This window comes from Chiloscyllium punctatum, chromosome 3 (assembly GCF_047496795.1).
Source record: "Chiloscyllium punctatum isolate Juve2018m chromosome 3, sChiPun1.3, whole genome shotgun sequence".
NCBI classification, from domain to species: domain Eukaryota; kingdom Metazoa; phylum Chordata; class Chondrichthyes; order Orectolobiformes; family Hemiscylliidae; genus Chiloscyllium; species Chiloscyllium punctatum.
The window spans coordinates 13,967,614-13,990,083 of NC_092741.1; the positions used below are offsets into that span (position 1 = coordinate 13,967,614).

Genomic DNA, 22,470 nt, shown 5'->3' on the forward strand with positions numbered 1-22,470 from the left:
GAGGCCCTATTTTCTTCCTAATTACCCACTTGTGCTCTTTGTAGTTATAAAATCCCTTTAGATTCTCCTTCACCTATTTGCCAAAGCTATCTTATGTCCCCTTTTTGCACTCCTGAGTTCCCTCTTAAGTGTACTCCTGCTACCTTTATGATCTTCTAAGAATTCACTTGATTTATCCTGTCTATACCTGTTATATGCTTCCTCCTTCTTCTTATTTAAAACATAAATCTCTTTTGTCATTCCAGCACTCCCCACAACTACCAATCTTTCCTTTCACCCTAACAGCAATATACTGTCTCTGGAGTCTCATTATCTCATTTTTGAAGGCTTCCCATTTTCCAGCCATTGCTTTACCTGCAAACATCTATCCCAATCAGCTTTTGAAAGTTCTTACCTAATACCATCAAAATTTGCCTTCCTCCAACTTAGAACTTCAACTTTTAGATCTGGTCGATCCTTTTCCATCACTGTTTTAAAACTAATAGAATTATGGACTCTGGCCCCAGTGTGCTCCCCCGACATCTCAGTTACCTGCCCTCCCTTATTTCTCGAGAGTAGGTCAAGTTTTGCACCGTCTCTAATAGGTACATCCACACACTGAATCAGAAAATTTTCTCAGTTCCACCTAACTAACTTCCTTAGATGTATGCCCAGGAATATCCTCCCTAAGTATAACAATAATGCTATTCTGTATTAAAAATGTCATTCCCCCTCCTGTCCTGCCCCCCTTTCTATCCTTCCTATCTCATTTGTATCATGGAACATTAAGCTGCCAGTCCTGACCATCCTTGAGCCACATCTCTGTAATTGCTATGATATTCCTGTCCCATGTTCCTAACCATGCCCTGTGCTCATCTGCCTTCCATGTTAGGCCTCTTGCAGCAAATAAATGCAGTTTATTTTATCAGTCCTACCATGTTCTCTACTTTGTTTCTGCCTGCTTTGACTGTTTGACATGCTCCTTCTCCCAACTGTACCAGCCTCAGATTGACCTTTTTCCTCACTATTTCCCGGTGTCTTACCCCAACCCCCCACCCCCCCCCCCTCCCAACACACACACACACACACACACACACACACACACACACACACACACACACACCTTACTAGTTTAAATCCTCCTGAGCAGCTCTAGCAAATCCTCCTGCCAGTATTTTATTCCCCTTCAAATTCAGGTGCAATCCATCCTTCTTGGACAGGTCACTTCTACCTGAGAAGACATTCCAATGATCCAGAAATGTGAATCCTTCCACTCTGCAGCAGCTCCTCAGCCATGCATTCATCTGTTCTATCCTCCTAATTCTACCCTAATTACCTCATCGAACTGGGAGTAATCCAAATATTACAACCTTGAGGACCTCCTTTTAAATTCCTGCCTAACTTTCTATATTCTCCCTTCAGAATCTCATTTTTCCCTTCCTATGTCATTGGTTCCAATGTGTACAATGACCTTCTGCTGTGTCCCCTTCCCTTTGAGAACATTCTGCACCCTCTCTGAGACATCCTTGATCCTGGCACCAGAGAGGTAAGACACTGTTCTGATTTTTTGCTGCTGGCCACAGAAGCGTCTGTCTGTGCCTCTGACTAGAGTCCCCTATCATAATTGATCACTTGGAACCTGACATACCCCTCATTATATGAGAGCCAGTCTTGATAGCAGAAACTTGGCTGTTCGTATTACATTCCCCTGAGAGTCCGTCACCCCTTAATTTTCCAAAACAGCATACTTGTTTGAAATAGAGATAACTACAGGAGACTCTTGCACTACCTGTCTACGCTTCCCCACTACATTGTCTGGAGTTAACCCATCTACCTGAGTGTACCTGTGTAGCCTTTCTCCCTTTCTATAACTGCCATTCATCATACGCCCAAGCTCTTCTAATTTCCTCATTGCCTCTAACTGCTGATCCAACTGATCCATGTGATCTGATAGGAATGGTGGTGCTGGCTCGAAAGGCCGAATTGCTTCCTCCTGCACCTATTGTCTATTATCTCTATTTAAGCCAAAGTTCCTCCCTCTCAAACAGAATGTTAAATTCTAACATATTATGGTCACCATCTGCTCACGATCTTTTACTTTGACATCATTTATTAAATGTGCCTCATTACACATTAACAAGTCCAAAATATGATGTGGAGGTGCTGGTTGGACTGGGGTGGATAAAATTTACAAGCAACTCAATACCAGGTTACAGTCCAACAAGTTTATTTGGAAATACAAGCTTTCGAAGTGCTGCTCTTTGAAAGCCTGTATTTCCAAATAAACCTGTTGGACCATAACCTGGTGTTGTGAGGTCCAAGATAGCCTGATCCCTCGTTGAATCCACAGTTTATTTCATGGTCAGCAGCATATACCTTGGCCTTGATACTATTTGGAAAATGTAGGTCATTAATACCAAGAAGATACATAGATATAAGAGCATTGGGGGATAATAAAAGTAACAAGAGAGGATTGATTTTGTTCACTATGCTGTGTCAATCATTTAAATTATGAAAGTAAGTTTGATAATTAGACAGTCTGGAAATGACAAGTCAAATTTGGCTTAATTTTGACTTCTCGTATTGTTCCAAGAAACTGTTGTGAATAGCCTCCGTAAATTATTCCTCATGACTTTCTCTGCCTATCAGACTTTTCCATTCGACATGAAGATTAGTGTCATGCATGATTAATGTACTATCTTTGTTACATACCTTCATTAACTCCTGATTTATTAGCTGTCCCACTGTATAGCTACTGTTAGGGGGCCTATAGATTACTCCTACCAGTATCTTATTCCTTTTTTTAAAAAATTACTTCCACCTAAACGGATTGTATATCTTTTGATCCAAAATCATTTCTTGCAGTTGTACTCATTCCATCCCCACTAACAATGCTACCCATCACCTTTTTCTTCTTATTTGCCTTTTCGAAAAGTCACATACACTGAATATTCCCAGTTTTGATCTGCTTGTAACCAATTCTCAACAATGAGAATTTAAAAGCAGTTAGTATACTTAAAGACATTAATGACAATAGATGCTGTAAGAGTAAAAATAATTTAAAAAACAAATTAAAAATCCCCCTTACTTGGGGAAGTATGTAGTTGAATTGGAGGCAGTTCACAGCAGATTCACGAGATTAATTCTAAAATTGAGGGGTTAGTCTTATGATGAGAGATTGAACAGTTTAGGCCTAAACTCTCTGGCCTTTAAAATAATGAGAAGAGAGCTAATTAAGATACCCAAAATGCGAAAGGGATTACAAAATGAACATAAAAAGAATGTTTCCTCATGTAAGCAATCTGGAATTAGAGGGGATTTAAAACAGAGTTGAGGAGAAATTACTTCTCTCAAAGGGTCATGAATCTATGGAATTCACTCTCCCAGAGTGTGTGGATGCTGTGGCATTGAGTAAGTTTAAAGAGGAGATTTTTAAATAAGGGCTAGGTTGAATGATTATGGAGGAAAGTAGAGTTGAGGCTGTGCTTAGCCATGATCATATCAAATGGCAGAGCTGGGTCGAGGTACTGAATTGCTTATTCCCCCTGCTCCTAGCTCTTATGATTTTATGTTCTTAAGAATGTTACAAAAAATTCACGATAACACTGAAAGACTGCTGTACCTCTGTATACTGCTGACATCAAATGGGGAATTGCCTCAGCACTCTGGATTTCACTGGTCCCCTTGGTGATTTTTTTTGTAACTGAAACAGGCAGCAGGCAGCCCCTAACGCTCCAATGTAAAAGGTAAGACCACAGTTTATTTCATGGTCAGCAGCATATACCTTGGTCTTGATACTATTTGGAAATGTAGGTCATTACTACCAAGAAGATACATAAATATAAGAGCATTGGGGGATAATAAAAGTAACAAGAGAGGATTGTTTTTGTTCACTATACTGTGTCAATCATTTAAATTATGAAAGTAAGTTATAATAATTAGACAGTCTGGAAAAGACAGGTCAAATTTGGCTTAATTTTGACTTCTCGTATTATGAAGAGGAATTTTACATTTGCTTTTTGTCTTTAAATGATTTGAATACAGTCGAATAGAAAGTAAAATTAAGGAAGTTAGAAGGGAAGGAAATATTGGGTGGAATGGTTTTATGGAAAAATCATTGCAGAATTATGAATGAAAGGAAGGTAGGATTCCAAGTTTCAGCTCTTTCAAAGTAAAGATGTAGTTTCTGGCCATTTCTTAATTCTCTTCTTTGGAACTATTAATAGAGCCTGAAAAAGAGAGCGTCTCTGCTTCCATTCTACCAAATCATGTAATTCAGTTCCAGTTATTTTTCTGGAGCATTTGTTATATGCGTAAAATCTTTGTTTCCCTTTGTACTACCAGGTAGGAATTCTAGCAATCCAGATATTGTGGACAAGGGACTCTGAAGATGCACTTCGATTGGCAAAAGACAGCAAAAAGATTATGCAGTCGACTAATCAGAAATTCCTAGAGCTGCTGAACTCTCTTATTGCCCAAACAACACATGACCTGACTAAATTTCAGAGAATCCAGTTTGAAACTCTTGTTACCATTCATGTTCACCAACGGGATATATTTGATGACTTGGTATGAAAACTTATTTTTGCTTTAATTTAATGGTTTGCATTTTGTAATGCAGGTTTATATTGTCTATTACTTCAAGTTCAAGATCTCTACTAAACTTGTTATTTGAAAAGAGGATGATTCATCTAGGTGTCCTCAATGGGAGCTTGATTTAACGCTTCAATATGGCATGAATCCAGACTCTCATGGCTCTGGACTCCCTCCTCAGCTCAACTGAACTCCCAACACCTCCACACCCAGTCACATTCCATCTCTCAGCCTTGACCTCAGCCCTGACTTTATCTTGACACCCAACCTGACCTCAGTTTGACATGGAATTGCACCCTCAGTTCTCTTCCATTCCATTTTTTAGCTCCTGCATGGGAGCATCTCTTCACTGTGCAATTACAACAGACGTTCACTGGTTGATCAAGTGATCAAAAGGTGAGGCCACATTGGATTTGGTACTGGGTAATGAACTAGGCCAGGTGTTCGATTTGGAAGGAGGTGAGCACTTTGGTGATAGTGACCACAATTTGGTTAACTTTACTTTAGCGATGGAAAGGGACAGGCTTATACTTCAGGACAAGAGTTATAACTGGTGCAAAGGTAATTATGATGTGATTAGGCAAGATTTAGGATGAGGAAGAAAACTGCAGGGGATGGACATGTTTCTAATGAGAAGCTTGCTCAAGGAACACCCCTGCGTGTCATTGATAAGTATGTACCAGTCAGGTAGGGAGGAAGTGGTCGAGCGAGGGAATCGTGGTTTACTAAAGAAATTGAAGCACTTGTCAAATGGAAGAAGGAGGCTTATGTAAAGATGAGGCATGAAGGCTCAGTTAGGGCATTTGAGTCACAGAGTCATAGAGATGTACAGCATGGAAACAGACCCTTCGGTCCAACCTGTCCATGCTGACCAGATATCCCAACCCGATCTAGTCCCACCTGCCAGCCCCGGCCCATATCCCTCCAAACCCTTCCTATTCATTTACCCATCCAAATGCCTCTTAAATGTTGCAATTGTACCAGCCTCCACCACATCCTCTGGCAGCTCATTCCATACACGTACCACCCTCTGCATGAAAAAGTTGCCCCTTAGGTCTCTTTTATATCTTTCCCCTCTCACCCTAAACCCATGCCCTCTAGTTCTGGACTCCCCGACCCCAGTGAAAAGACTTTGTCTATTTATCCTATCCATGCTCCTCGTAATTTTGTAAACCTCTATAAGGTCACCCCTCAGCCTCCAACGCTCAGGAAAACAGCCCCAGCCTGTTCAGCCTCTCCCTATAGGTCAAATCCTCCAACCCTGGCAACATCCTTGTAAATCTTTTCTGATCCCTTTCAAGTTTCACAACATCTTTCCGATAGGAAGGAGACCAGAATTGCACACAATATTCCAACAGTGGCCTAACCAATGTCCTGTACAGCCGCAACATGACCTCCCAACTCCTGTACTCAATTCTCTGACCAATAAAGGAAAGCATACCAAACACCTTCATCACTATCCTATCTACCTGTGACTCCACTTTCAAGGTGTTACAAGTTAGCTAGGAAGGACCTAAAGAGAGAGCTAAGAAGAGTCGGAAGAGGGCATGATCGGTCCTTGGCAGGTAGGATCAAGGAAAACCGAAAGCTTTCTATAGCTTTGTCAGGATTTTAAAAATGCCTCGGGTAAGATTAGGGCCTGACAAGAACAGTAATGGGAAGTTGTGCATGGAGTCCAAGGAGATAGGAGAGGCAATAAATGAATATTTTTTGGCAGTCTTCACAAAGAAAGAAAGACAATGTTGTTGAGGGGAATACTGAGGTACAGGCTACTAGATTAGACAGGATTGAGGTTCATAAGGAGGAGGTATTAGCAGTTCTGGAAAGTGTGAAAAATAAACTCATCCCTTGGGCCAGATTGGATTTATCTTAGGATCCTCTGGGGAGCCAGGGAGAAGATTGCAAAGCTATTGGCTTTGATCTTTATGCTGTCATTGTCTACATGAATAGTGCCAGAAGACTGGAGGACAGCAAATGTGGTCCCCTTGTTCAAGAGGCAACTGTGGTAATTATAGACCATATGGTCTTACTTCAGTTATGGGTAAACTGTTGAAAAGGGTTATAAGACATAGGATTTATAATCATCTAGAAAGGAATAATTTGATTAGGGATAGTTAACATGGTTTTGGGAAAGATAGGTCATGCTTTATTGAGTTCTTTGACAAGGTGACCAAACAGATGGATGAGGGAAAAGTGGTTGATGTGTGGATTTCAGCAAAGCATTTGATAAAGCTCCTCACAGTAGGCTATTGCAGAAATATGGATGGTGATTTAATGGTTTGGATCATAAATTAACTCGCTGAAAGAAGACAGAGTGTGGTGGTTGATGGGAAATGTTCATCCTGGAGTTCAGTTACCACTGCTGTTTGTCATTTTTATAAATAACCTGGATGAGGGCGTAGAAGGATGGGTTAGTAAATTTGTGGATGACACTAAAGTCAGTGGAGTTGTGGACAATGCAGAAGGATCTTGCAGGTTACAGAGGGACATAGATAAGCTGCGGAGCTGGGCTGGGAGATGGCAAATGGAGTTTAATGTGGAAAAGTGTGAAGTGATTCACTTTGGAAGGACTAACAGGAATACAGAGTACTGGGCTATTGGTAAGATTGTTGGTACTGTAGATGAGCAGACAGATCTTGGTGTCCATGTGCATTGATCCCTAAAAGTTGCCACCCAGGTTGATAGAGTTGTTAAGAAAGCATACGGTGTATTATTGATAGAGGGATTGAGTTTCAGAGCTATGAGATCACGTTGTAGATATACAAAACTCTGGTGTGATCGCACTTGGAGTATTGCGTACAGTCTGGTTGCCACATTAGCGGAAGGACGTGGAAGCATTGGAAAGGGTTCAGAGAAGATTTACTAAGATTTGCCTGGTATGAAAGGAAAGTCTTATGAGGAAAGGCTGAGGGACTTGAGGCTATTTTCGTTAGAGAGAAGATTAAGAGGTGACTTCATTGAGACAAACAAGATGATCAGAGGATTAAATAAGGTGGACAGTGAGAGCCTTTTTCTTCAGATGATGATGGCTAGCATGAGACATCATAGCTTTAAACTGACGGGTGATAGATATAGGACAGGTGTCAAAGCTAGGTTCTTTACTCAGAGTAGTAAGGGCCTGGAATGCCCTGCCTACAACAGTAGTGGACTCATCAACTTTAATGGCATTTAAGTGATCATTGGATAAATGTATGGATGATAATGGAATAGTGTAGGTTAGATAGGCTTCAGATTGGTTTCACAGATCGGTGCAACATCGAGGGCCAAAGGGCCTGTACTGCGCTGGACTTTTCTATGTTCTAATGAAGGAAGAAGCTGGTTAGCTCAGTTGGCTGGACAGCCAGATTGCACTTTAGAGTGATGCCAAATGTGTGGGTTCAATTTCTGCACTAGCAGAGGTTACAATGAAGAACTCTCCTTTTCAACCTCGCCCCTCACCTGAGGCATGGTGACCCTCAGGTTAAATCTTTTTTTCTAATGCAAGCACAAGACTATTGTGATTTTATTTTACCTTTTACTTGTATAGCCTATCAGAAGAAAGTAAGAATATATCATAAACTGTTCCTGAATAGATGAGTGAAAATAAATGTAGAAAATAAAGATTAGAATATTAGAAAATTAGAATTAAAAATAAAGAAAATAAAGAAAATAAAAATGTAGAAATAGAGATTAGAAAATAAACATAATGGGAACAAAGAAATAGTAGAGATATTAACCAAATACTTTGTATTAACCTTCAGAGTAAGAAACCTTCATAGTAAGAACCTTTGACAAGGTTCTGCATGATCGACTAATTAGTAAAGTTAGGTTTTATGGGATTCTGGGTGAGTGCGCCAATTGGATATATAATTGACATAATGGCAGGAGACAGAGAGTAATAATGAAGGGATGCTTTTTGAACTGGAGCCCTCTCACCAGTGGTGTTTCACAGGTTCTGTTCTGGGTCCTCTTTTGTTTGTCATTTATATAAATGATTTGAATGAGAATATGAAAGGTTAGTAAGTTTGAGGGTAGCACTAAAATTGGTCATGATTTGGAGATGCTGGTGTTGGGTAGGGGTGTACAAAGTTAAAAATCACACAACACCAGGTGAAAGTCAGGCTTAATTGGAAGCACACTAGCTTTTGGAGCGATGCTCCTTCATCCTCCACTAACACCTGATGAAGGAGCGTCGCTCCAAAACTAGCGTGCTTCCAATTAAACCTGTTGGACTTTAACCTGGTGTTGTGATTTTTAACTAAAATTGGTAGCATCATTGATTGGCTGCAGAGCATTCTCAAAGGGGAGGGTGAACAACCAGTTGTCATGGTGCACATTGGCACCAATAATAAGTAAAAAACAAGATGAGGTCCTGAATCCAGAATTCAGGGAGCTAGGAGAGAAGTTAAAGAGGAGGATCTCAAAGGTAGTGATCTTGGGATTGCTACCAGTGCCATGTGCTAGCCAGGATCGAAATGACAGAATAGGCAGGATGAACTTGTAGCTTGAGGGATAATGTAGGAGGGAGGGGTGCAATTTGTGGGATACTGGGATCGGTTCTGGGGAAGATGGACCTATTACAAATTGGACGGTCTACACCTGAACCAGATTGGAAATAATGTCCTCGGGGGAGTTTTTGCTACTGTTATTGGGGAGATTTTAAACTAATGTGGCAGGGGGCTGGGAACCAGAAGAGAAGACTATTAGACAGTGACGTGGAAAATGGAGATGGTAAGGATCATGAGGTTAGCATTACCAAGGGGAACAGTAGGTAGAGAGCAGATTAATGCAAAAGAACTGGTGTCCTGAAGTGCATATACTTTAATACAAGGAGAATAGTGGGTAAGGCAGATGAACTTAGGGCTTGGATTGGTGCCTGGGAGTATGACATTATTGTGATCACAGAGACTTGGTGGAAAGAAGAGCATGATTGGCAACTAAATGATCCAGGACAGGGAGGGAAGTAAAGGGTGTTGGGGGGGGGGCGGAGTTGCATTGCCTGTCAGGAATGATCTCATGGCTGTGCTAAAGGAGGACTTGAGTAGTGAGGCACTTTGGGTGGAGCTGAGAAATAAGAAGGGTGCAATTACATTGGTGGGGCTGTATTACAGGCCTCCCAACAGTGAGCATGAGGTAGAAGAACAAATAGGTAAACAGATTATGGAAAGATATAAAGGCAACAGCGTGGTGGTGATGGGAGATTTTAATTTTCCAAACATTGATTGGGATACACTTAGTGTCAGAGGCCTGGGTGGTACAGAATTTGTATGGAGCATCCAGGAAGGTTTTCTAGAGCTATATGTCAATAGTCTGACAAGGGAAGGGGCCATATTGGACTTGGTGTTGGGGAATGAGCCAGATCAGGTTATAGAAGTTGCAGTGGGGGATTTCTTTGAGAATAGTGACCACAATTCTGTAAGTTTTAGAATTCTCATAGACAAAGATGAGAGTGGTCCTAAGGGACGAGTACTAAACTTGGACAAAGCCAATTATTTCAAAATTTGGCAGGAGCTGGGAAATGTGGATTGGACACAGCTTTTTGAAGGGAAGTCTGCATTTGATATGTGGGAGACTTTCAAAGACAGGTTGAAGATAGTGCAGGAATGGCATATCCCCTTTGAAAACAAGGGATAGAAAAGGCAAGATTCATGAACCCGTAGATGACAGGAGAAATCGTGCGACTAGCTAAGAGAAAAAGAGAAGCATGTAGAAGGTCCAGGCAGCTAAAAACATAACGGGCCTTGGAGGAATATCAGGAGAGTAGGACCAATCTTAAACGAGGAATCAAGTGGGCTAAAAGGGGTCATGAAATAACTTTAGCGAGCAGAATTAGGGACAATCCCAATGCGTTTTAGTCATATATAAGAAGCAAGCAGGTAACCAGAGAAAGGATTGGTCCATTAAGGAATAAGGAAGAAAGGCTGTGTGTCGAACCTGAGAAAATGAGTGAGATTCTCAATTATTACTTTGCATCAGAGTTCACTGAGGAATGGGAGGTGATAAATGCTGAGATTAGAGATAGAAGTTTGTTCACTCTGGATCACATTGATCACAAGGAGGGATGATGTTTTTGATAGGCTAAAGGATATTAAGGTTGATAAATCCTCAGGACCAATGGGATCTATCCCAGATTGCTGAGGGAGGTGAGAGAGGAAATAGTTGGGGCCCTGACAGATATCTTTGTAGCATCCATAAACACAGGTGAGGTGCCAGACGACTGGAGGGTTGCTCATATTGTCCCCATTTACAAGGTGGTAGTAAGGATGTTCCAGGTAACTACAGACCAGTAAGCCTGATGTCAGCGGTGGAAAAGTTGCTGGAGAAAGTACTGAGGGATAAAATCTATTTATATTTGGAAAAGAATAGGCATGTCAGTGATAGGCAACATGGTTTTGTGTGGGGTAGGTCATGCCTTACCAACTTAAGAGAGTTATTTGAGGAAGTGACAAAGTTGATAGATGAAAGAAGGGCTGTAGATGTCATATGCATGGACTTTAGTAAGGCATTTGAGAAGGTTCCCCATGGTAAACTAATGGGGAAGGTGAAGTCACATAGTGTGCAGGGTGTTCTACCTAGGTGGATAAAGAACTGGTTGAGCAACAGGAGACAGAGAGTAGTAGTTGAAGGGAGTTTCTTAAAATGGAGAAAGGTGACCAGTGGTATTCCACAGGGATCAGTGCTGGGACCATGGTTGTTTGTAATATACATAAATGATCTGTAAGAGGGTATTGTTGGTATGATCAGTAAGTTTGCAAATGACACAAAGATTGGTGGAGTAGCAGAAAGCATAGGGGACTGGCAAAGAATACAGGAGAATATAGATCAACTGGAGAGTTGGGTGGAGAAGTGGCAGATGGAGTTGAATCCAGGCAAATGTGAGGTGATGCAGTTTGCGAAGTCTAATTCTAGAGCGAACTATACTATAAATGGAAGAACCTTGAGAAAAGTCAATGAGCAGAGTGATCTGGGAACTCAGGTCTATTGTACCCTGAAGGTGACTGCACAGGTGGATAGAGTGGTCAAGAAAACATATGGTATGCTTGCCTTCATCGACAGGGTATTGAGTGTAAGAGCTGGCAGGTCATGTTAAAATTGTACAAGGCTTTGCTTTGGCCGCATTTAGAATACTGTATACAGTTCTGGTTTCCACATTACAAAAGGATATTGACGCTTTGGAGAGGGGGCAGAGAAGGTTTATGAGGATGTTGCCTGGTATGGAAGGTACTAACTATGAACAGAGGTTGAGTTGCCAGCAGAGGTAGGCACAGTAGATATATTTAAGGCGTATCTGGACAGATGCATGAGTTGGTGGTGGGATACAGATGCTAAGGAATTGGGCGATTTGGATTGGCTCAGGCTTGGAGGGCCGAGGGCCTGTTCCTGGGCCATAAATTTTCTTTGTTCTTAGTTCTATTGTTCTTAGTTTGGGGGCAGCACGGTGACTCAGTGGTTAACACAACTGTCTCACAGCGCCAGGATCCCAGTTTCGATTCTAGCCTTGGGCGACTGTCTGTGTGGAGTTTGCACATCCTCACTATGTCTGCGTGGGTTTCCTCTGAGTGCTCCGGTTTCCTCCCACAGTCCAAAGGTGTGCAGGTCAGGTGAATTGGCCATTCTAAAATTGCCCATACTGTTGGGTGTATTAGTCAGAGGGAAATGGGTCTGGGTGGGTTACTCTCCGGAGGGTTGGTGTAGACTTGTTGGGCCGAAGGGCATGTTTCCACACTGTAGGGAATCTAATCTAAACTAATCTATAATAGACAGTGAAGAAGGTTTTCTAATATTATGAAAGGATCTTGAACAAATGGGTCAATGAGCTGGAAAATGGCAGATGGAGTTCAATTTAGGTACAACGATCAAGGGTAGAACATAGATCAAAAAATACAATGCAGAATAGGCCCTTTGGCCCTCGATGTTTCACTGACGTGTGAACTAACTTAAGCTCATCCCCTCTGCACTATTCCATCATCATTCATGTGCTTATCCAAGGATTGTTTAAATCACAGTCATGGTGCTGAGTTAACTACATTGACAGGCAGGACATTCCACAGCTTTACCACTCTCTAAGTAAAGAACCTGCCTCTGACATCTGTTTTAAATCTATTATCCCTCAACTTGTAGTTATGCCCCCTCATACAAGCTGACATCATCATCCTAGGAAAAAGTCTTTCACTGTCTAATCCTATGATCATCTTGTATGTCTCTATCAAATCCCCTCTTAGCCTTCTTCTTTCTAATGAGAACAGACCCAAGTCTCTCAGTCGTTCCTCATAAGACCTTCCCTCCAGACCAGGCAACATCCTGGTAAATCTCCTCTGCACCTTTTCCAATTCTTCCACATCCTTCCTGTAATGGGGCGGCCAGACGTATACTCAATATTCCAGGTGTGGCCGCATTAGCATTTTGTATAGTTGCAGTGTGACATTACGGCTCTGGAATTCAATCCCTCTATCAATAAAACCTAACACACTGTAAGCCTTCTTAACAGCACTATCAACCTGGGTGGCAACCTTCAGGGATCGATGTACATGGACTCCAAGATCCCTCTGCATATTCACCCTACCAAGAATCTCTGCCTTCCTGTTATTCTTCCTAAAGGGAATCACCTCACATTTAGCTGCATTGAACTCCATTTGCCACCTCCCAGCCCAATTCTGCAGTTTATCCAAGTCACCCTGCAACATTCTTCCACACTGTCCACTACTCCACTGACTTTAGTAGGCTCATACAATTAATGATAGGGTCTTGGGCAGTGTTGTAGAACAGAGGAGCCTAGGGGTGCAGGTACACAGTTCTTTAAAATTTACGTCACATTTAGACAGAGATGGTTAAAAAGTCATTTGGCATACTTGCCTTCATTGCTCAGTAGTTTAAGTAAAGGAGTTGGGCCATTCCCCTTGAGGTTGTACAGGACATTGGTGATGCTTCTTTTGGAATACAGTGTCCAGTTCTGGTCGCTCAGTTGTAGGAAAGATATTATCTAGCTGGAAAGGAATCAGAAGAGATTTACCGGGATGTTGCCAGGTATGAAAGGTTTGAGTTATAAGGGAAGGCTGGATTGGCTGGGATATTTTTCACTGGAACATAGGAGGTTGAGAGGTGACCTGATAGAAGTTTATAAAATAATGGGAGGTATACAGAGTAAATGGTAGTTGTCTTTTTCCTAAAATGGGGAATTTCAATACTAGGGTTCACATTTTTAAGGTGAGAGGAGAGATTTAAAAAAGACATGAGACAATTTTTTATGCATAGGGTTGTTCGAGAGTTGAATGAACTTCCTGAGGAAGTGGTGATACAGGTACAATTACAATGTTCAAAAGACATTTGCATTGATACATGAATAGGAAAGGTTTGGAGGAATATGGGCCAGACTAGTTTAGTTTGGGATTATGTTCGGTATGGTATGGACTGGTTGGACCAAATGGTTTGTCTCCATGACTCTATGAAACACAAAACAAATTCTCGAAATGAGTATGTGTTAGTAATCCAGTCTCCTGTATTCCAGAACGCTGCCACCCCTGGCACCCTGCAATCTAATGTCATCCTAAATACAGAAAGTATGTTGTGTCAACATCAATAACCCACCTGCCAATCTAAAATAATTAAATAACAACCTACTAATTTTTATAAAAGCCCATTGATCCACAATTTTTCATCACCAGTTGCTTTTGTTGAGTGTTAGTTTGTAAAAACTGTAGCCTTTTGTACTGGCTAAAATGTTGTATCAGCAGGTTGTGCTGGGGAAGATAGTAGCATCTGGATGCTTTTTCATGTCATTCTTTCAAGATTTTTTGTGTACCATTCATTATAGACCAGATGAGATCCCCTCAAAATATTTTCAGAAGATAGCCCAGACCTGAACTTTTCCTTATTTTAAAGGTAGATGTGATGCTAACGTTCCAGATGTGATGCGACTGGTCAAACTACTCGACATTAAGTAAAACACATTTTATTTAACCACTATGGTTAAAATACAAGCAAAAGGAATTTAGAATAACTTAATTATTGGAAAACTTAACCAAATAATGGATACAATATCTATTGTTAATTAATTGTTCCAATACAGTAAACATCCCCGAAACACACCCCTCGGTGAAAAGATACATTCGGATATAGATTCTTACAAGTAGTTCTCCAATCCAGGAGGAAGAAACATATAAGAGACATTTCAGAGAAAGTAGCAGCTGGGAATCATTTTACTCAATCTTTCAATTCTTCTGGAACCCCAAACAGCTTCTGACTGACAAAGCTGAAAACATCTAGAAAGCCTGTTCTGAGAGAGCTGGCTACTCCCATTCAAACTGCTTCCATTGTTCCAAGATTTTAAAAAACCCTAAAAGCCTCCTAATTTGTTTGCTTAGGCTATCTCTAGTAGTCTGTTCATCACCTCTGCCTTTACAAACTCTCATCAAAAATCCCAGGACAAAATAATCTTTTCAAAGTGAATAATAGTAAAGTCTGATTCTGAGAGCGGGGAGCATTTATAGTGCTCGCAGTGACTGTAGATCTGAGCCTACGGCGTCTCAGAATTCACTACTTATGTGTTCATACCAGGGTCGTATTCAGATTCCACTGTTAATGCAGCTGGAACAAACATCATTACCTTAATCACTTTCTGTTTGTATTCTACAAATCAGAATAACAAGTTATATTGTAGCATCTAAAAATTGACATGAGAAATAGGCTATTATTGTAGGTGCACATTTAGAAGGGCAAATGTGCACCTTTGCACATTTGGAAGGGTACAAGGGGATAGGTTTGAGGATATGTAGCAAGCTTTTTTTATTTATGCATAATTGACCCCATTCCTGTTGGATAGCCATAAATTGGTCCTTATATTGACGTGAAAGAGTAGCAGGGACCGAGACGAGTGAACTCATTAGTTTCCATTTCTTTTCCTCATCCCGAGACAAACCTTAAATCTAGTCCAATTGGGAACCAAGTGGGTCAGTACCCCAATCTGAATTCTGGATCCGAGCCTGAGAGGAAATACAATGAGAACCATACCTCTACAGGGTCATCATTGAGTAGACAGTTGGTGCTCACCCTATGCCATGAGCCGTAGTGGAGTCAGCCTGCAGTCCCCTTTACCTGAGATGTCTTTGGTGACTGTCCTATCATGGATCAGGCCAGACCCCCTAGAACATTTCAAGGAAGTAGCCCTGACCCTAACTTTGCTAGTTGTTTTAAGCAGGTGTAGAATGGGTATGATGTAACTGGCTCAACCACCTAGTTTTAATCAAAACAGAATTTATTTGCAAGATTACCAAATGAAACACAAACAGAAGAGAACAGAATACAGAATAACTTAACCTATCAAAAATCCAACTGATTACCCCAACTGAATGATGCTGCTCCAAATACTTGCAATAATCCCCATAAACTCCCCTTGGCACAAAAGGTAAAATCTTACAGGAGAGATGTCAGAGAAAGGGAGAATCAGCATGAACCTGCTTCTTTGAGTTCAGGAGCTTCAAACTCTGCTTGTTAAAAACCAAACCAAGTTAGAGACAAAAAAACTGCAGATGCTGGAATCTAAAATAGACAGTCAGGAGGCTGGAAGAACACAGCAAGCCAGGCAGCATCAGGAGGTAGAGAAGTCGAATTTCAGGTATAACCCTTTTCAAGACTTGGGTTGGGTGTAAGGATGCAGATAAAGGGGGTGGCGGGTGGTGGTGAATTGAGGATAGATGAAGACAAATAGAGAGTACAACCTGGTTTGTCAATGGGAGGAACAAATCCAGTTGGTGGCAGGAAGGAGTGGAAGGGAGGGGAAAGAGCTGGGAAAGAAGTTGGGGGATGGGAAGGGAGGTTATTTGAAATTGGAGAACTCATGAATACCTGACTCCCTTCAAAGCACTTCCTCCTCCCTGCCACCAATCAGATTCATTCCTGCCATTGACCAACCAGCTCGTACCCTCCACCTGTGTTCACCTATCACCACCTCACCATCCTGCCCCTGCCCCTGCCACCCCCCTTTATCTGTAGCTCCCCCCACATCCACCCCCAGTCCTGAAAAACAAAACAAACCAGAGAAAAGTTGATCTGGGAGAACTAGCCACTCCCTTTATTGTACAAGTTTTTAACTCTGTTAGCTAAAATCAAATTGGCCCTAAAACACAACCAAGCCAGACCTTTTGGAATCACTGCTTTTAAGACCTCTCTGGAAAGAAAAAAGCCAAGGACAGCATAACCTTGTTAAAGGAACAGCATCATCACAATATTCATAAAGCTGTGTATGCCTGTGTACCCTCTAAGACCTCCTCCTTCTCCAACTCCTTAGATTTCATTGATTGCACCTCAGGGGTAGTAGCTGCAACTGGTGATTTTTGTTCTGTGGGGTAAAGAAATAAGGAGAACAAAGGGCATGATCATCATCATCATTTGAGATGTGCCTCTCAGAGATATACACTTTATTTGAACATACCTGGAATGTAGAAAGATGGTCGTGGTTGTTGGAGGTCAGTCACCTCAGTTCCAGGGCATCTCTCCAAGAGTTCCACATGGTAGGTATTTCATAATCAACCTATTCAGAGATATTGGTTCACATCTCTGGAGTAGCTGGGACTTGAAACCAGCCTCCCCAGTTGTTTTTAGATCCTGTGTGCATGAGCTCGTGGAGCTATTCACTGACATCTTCAACCATTCCCCCCCACAAGCCGAAGTCCCCACCTGCTTCAATAATCCCAGTTCCAAAGAAAGTGCCTTAATGACTAACGCCAGCAGCTCTGACCTCCATCATCATGAAGTGCTTCGAGAGGCTGGTCATTGCCCACATTAACTCTAGCCTCCCAGCCTGCCTCAATCCCTGCAATTCACCTATCAACAAAACTGGTCCACAACAGACACCATTTCCCTAGCCCTGTGGTCATTGTTGGAGCATCTGGACAACAAGGACACCTATGTTAGACTCCTGGTCATCGACTACAGCTCCACCTGCAATATCATTATCCCTTCCAGACTGATCTCAAAACCCTGAGACTTGGGTTTCAGCTCTGCCCTCTGCAACTGGATCCTTTGCAGTCTGTGGGTCAGAAAGCTATCAGTGAAGACAGACAACTGCACCTTCTCCACAATAATATTCAACAATGGAGCCTCTCAAGGATGTGTTCTCAACCCCCTACTCTACTCCCTGTATACCCATGACTGTGCAGCCAAATTTTGTACGAGCACAATCTATGGGTTTGTAGACAACACCACCATGGTAGGACGGATATCAAACAACGATGAGTCAGAATATAGGAAGGAGATAGAGAGCTTGGTGTCATGGCGTAATAACAATCTCTCTCTCAATGTTGGCAAAACAAAAGAACTGGATAGTAGTAACAGGATAGGTCAGAGTCAGCATGGATTTATGAAGGGGAAATCATGCTTGACTAATCTTCTTGAATTTTTTGAGGATGTAACTCTGAAGATGGATGAGGGAGATCCAGTAGATGTAGTGTACCTGGACTTTCAGAAAGCTTTTGATAAAGTCCCACACAGGAGATTAGTGAGTAAAATTAGGGCGCATGGTATTGGGGGCAAAGTACTAGATTGGATTAAAAATTGGTTGGCTGACAGGAAACAAAGAGTAGTGATAAACGGATCCTTTTCGGAATGGCAGGCAGTGACCAGTGGGGTACCACAGGGATCAATGCTGGGACCGCAGCTTTTTACAATATATGTTAATGATATAGAAGATGGTATCAGCAATAACATTAGCAAATTTGCTGATGATACAAAGCTGGGTGGCAGGGTGAAATTTGATGAGGATGTTAGGAGATTACAGGATGACCTGGACAAGTTAGGTGAGTGGGCAGATGCATGGCAGATGTAGTTTAATGTGGATAAATGTATGGTTATCCACTTTGGTGGCAAGAACAGGAAGGCAGATTACTACCTCAATGGAATCAATTTAGGTAAAGGGGCAGTACAGAGAGATCTGGGTGTTCTAAGAAAGCGAATGCAATGTTGTCTCTTATCTCAAGAGGGTTGGAATATAAAAGCAGAGATGTACTACTAAGACTTTATAAAGCTCTGGTTAGGCCCCATTTGGAGTACTGTGTCCAGTTTTGGTCCCCACACCTCAGGAAGGACATACTGGCACTGGAACGTGTCCAGCGGAGATTCACACGGATGATCCCTGGAATGACAGGTCTAGCATATGAGGAACGGCTGAGGATACTGGGATTGTATTCGTTGGAGTTTAAAAGATTAAGGGGAGATCTAATAGAGACGTACAAAATAATACATGGCTTTGAAAAGGTGGATGCTAGAAAATTGTTTCTGTTAGGCGAGGAGACTAGGACCCGTGGACACAGCCTTAGAATTAGAGGGGGTCATTTCAGAACGGAAATTCGGAGACATTTCTTCAGCCAGAGAGTGGTGGGCCTGTGGAATTCATTGCCATGGAGTGCAGTGGAAGCCGGGACGCTAAATGTCTTCAAGGCCGAGATTGATAGGTTCTTGTTGTCTAGAGGAATTAAGGGCTACGGGGAGAACGTTAGCAAGTGGAGCTGAAATGCGCATCAGCCATGATTGAATGGCGGAGTGGACTCGATGGGCCGAATGGCCTTACTTCCACTCCTATGTCTTATGGTCTTATGGTCTTATGGTCTTGTACACCAATCAATGAAGGCAAGCATGCAGGTACAGCAGTTAGTGAAGAAGGCTAATAGCATGCTGGCCTTCATAACAAGAGAGATTGAGTATAGAAGCAAAGAGGTGCTTCTGCAGCTGTACAGAGCACTGGTGAGACCATACCTGGAGTACTATGTGCAGTTCTGGTCTCCAAATTTGAGGAAAGACATTCTGGCTATTGAGGGAGTGTAGCGTAGGTTCACGAGGTCAATTCCTGGAATGGCGGATTACCTTACACTGAAAGACTGGAGTGACTGGGCTTGTATACCCTTGAGTTTAGAAGACAGAAAGGGGATCTGATTGAGACATAAGATTATGAAAGGATTGGGCACTCTGGCAGCAGGAAACATGTTTCCGCTGATGGGTGAGTGCCGAACCAGAGGACACAGCTTAAAAATATGGAGTAGGCCATTTAGGACAGAGATGAGGAGAAACTTCTTCACCCAGAGAGTGGTGGCTGTGTGGAATGCTCTGCCCCAGAGGGCAGTGGAGGCCCAGTCTCTGGATTCATTTAAGAAAGAGTTGGATAGAGCTCTCAAAGATAGTGGAATCAAGGGTTATGGAGATAAGGCAGGAACAGGATACTGCTTAAGGATGATCAGCCATGATCATATTGAATGGCAGTGCAGGCTCGAAGGGCTGAATGGCTTACTCCTGCACCTATTGTCTATTAACTGATCATTGACTTCAGAAAGAAAGGAGGAGAACACACCCCTATCTATATCAATGGAGCTGAGATTGAGAGGGTTGAGAGCATCAAGTTCAGCGGAGTGGCAATAATCAACAACCTGTCCTGGATCTTCCATGTAGATGCGACAGTCAAGAAGGCCTAACTTTGCCTCCTCTTCCTAAGGTGGCTCAAGAAATTTGGCAGGTCCATAAGGACCCTCATCAACTTTTACAGATGCACCAGAGAAAGCATACTGTCCAGATGCATAATGACCTGAGAGAGCAACTGCTCTGTCCAGGACTTTAAGAAACTACAGAAGGTGGTATACATAGCCCAGACATCACAGAAGCCAACCTCCCATTTGTAGACTCTACTTACACTTATTGTTGCAATGGAAAGGCTGCCAAAATCATCAAAACCCCCTCCCACCCGGGAATGCTCTCCTACAACCTCTTCCATCAGGCAGAAGATACAGAAGCTTGAACCTACACACCAATACATAGCTTCTTCTCTGCTGTTATTAGACAGATGAATGGACTTTTCTAACTTCAAATAATGTTGATCTTCTTAGTGTTGTTTCACGTACATCCTGTGTGGTGTAACCTGTGTGCCTTACTCTGTCCAAGGTTTTTTCACCCTATGATCTGTCTGTACTGCTTGCAAACAAGGCTTTTCACTGTATTTACATACACATGACAGTAAATCAAATCAAATCAAATCCTGACTCAGAGGTTGGAATACTATCACTGTAACACAAGCGCCCTATTTCCCCAGTCCAAACATCTTCAGCTGCTTCATCACTGACTTCCCATCATCAGAAGTGAGGATGTTCACCAATAATTGCACAACATCCAGCACTTTTCACAAATCCTCAGATACTGAAGCAGTCCATGTCCAGATGTAGTATCCAAGCTTGGGCTGAAGAGGCAAGCAACATTTATGCCACTCAAATACCAGGCAATGAGTATCCCCAATAAAAGACAATCTCACCACCACCCCCAACATTAAGTCCCTGATTAACCCATCAACCATAAACTCAATTAGACTTGCCATAAAAGTGGCTACAGGAGCAGATCAGAGGCTAGGAATACTGTAAGAACCAGCTCACCTCCTGACTCCCCCAAAGCCTGTTCACAAGGCACAAATCAGGAGTGTGATGGATGCTCGTGTAGGTGCAGGCCCAAAAACTCAGAAGAAACATGACACCATCCAGGACAAAGCAGCCTCCTTAATTAGCACTACATCCACCAACATCCAGACACTCTATCACCAATGTTCAGTAATAGCAGTGTGTACCATTTGCAAAATGCATTGCTGAAATTTGCCGAAGATCCTTATAAAACCAGAGTCACTACTGTCCAGAAGGACAAGGGCAATAGATAGATAGGAGAACCACCACCGGCAGTTTCCCCTCCAAACCACTCACCGCCTTGATGTGGTAACATATTACCATTCCTTCACTCTTTGCTAGACCAAAATGCTGGAATTCCCACCCTAACAGCATTGCGGGTCCTCCTACAGTACATGGATTGCAGCGGTTCAGGAAGGCAGCTCGCCAAGATCTCTCAAGGGAAATTATGGATAGGCTGGTTGGGCCAGTCAGCGATGCTCAAAAAGACACAGTAGAAGTTGGTAACCATGGTTTAAACATTAGTCCCTTCTGCATTGAGACACACACATCGCTCAGAGAATTCTTTTTAACCTCCAAAGTCAAGAGTCATCAATGCTCCCTCCTTGCTGCCTTGCCCAGCCTCCAACACTGGCCACTTTAACACTGTTGTAGATGATTGCCAGGAGCCATTGGAATGCCATCAACCAATATGCAACTCTCTTGGTTCGCTGTTAGCCTCAGTAATTTTTTTTTTGTTCGGGGAAGTGGGCAATGCTGGCTATGCCAGCATTATTGTTCAAATTTGTTCACCTGAGAGAAGCCATGACTTGTTTTCTTGAACCTTTGCAGTCCTCTTCTGTAGAAAGAGCCTCACTTTGCAATAGGGAACAGGATTCTGATCCAGCAACACTGAAGGAACAGCAACAAAGTACCAAGTCAGGACTGTGACTGTTTTGGAAGGGAACCTACAGGTGGACTACCTGCTGCCATAGTTCTTCTAGGTGTTAGTGGTTGAAGTTTTAGAAGGTTCTGTCAGAGTAGCTTTGTTGTCTTTGTCTGGTATAAGTTGTAGATGATACACACTGCTGCCAATGGTTGTGAAGTGAAAGCATGTTGAAAGATGTGTTGGATTGTCAATCAAGCAGGCTGCTTTCTCCTGGATGGTGTCAAGTTTCTTGAGTGTTGTTAAAGCTGTACTCATCCAGGCAAGTGGGAAGCATTTGATTACTCCTGACTTGTGGATGGTGGACAAGTTTTGGAGAAACAGGGTGAGTTGTATAGTGTAGTTCTCCTATATGTGACTTGCTCTTATAGCCACTGTATTTATATGATGTGTTTTGTCATTCCTCACTGGCATCACACACTGCATATCAAATCCCACTGTTCCCAGAGCCATGACAAAAGTCAGAATTCGCACGACACCAGGTTACAGTCCAACAGGTTAATTTGAAATCACAAGCTTGCAGAGCGCTACTCCTTCATCACCTGACCTCATCAGATAATTCCTCAAAAATGG

General features: G+C 42.3%; 1 protein-coding gene across 1 annotated transcript in view; it reads left to right on the forward strand.

Moving 5' to 3' along the window:
- Nucleotides 1–22,470, forward strand: part of LOC140453945 (dynein axonemal heavy chain 8-like) — a 1,117,430-nt gene that overhangs the window by 652,818 nt on the left and 442,142 nt on the right. The window contains exon 42 of the mRNA XM_072548819.1: nt 4,324–4,548. Coding sequence (XP_072404920.1) covers nt 4,324–4,548 — 225 coding nt within the window. The remainder of the gene's footprint in view (nt 1–4,323; nt 4,549–22,470) is intronic.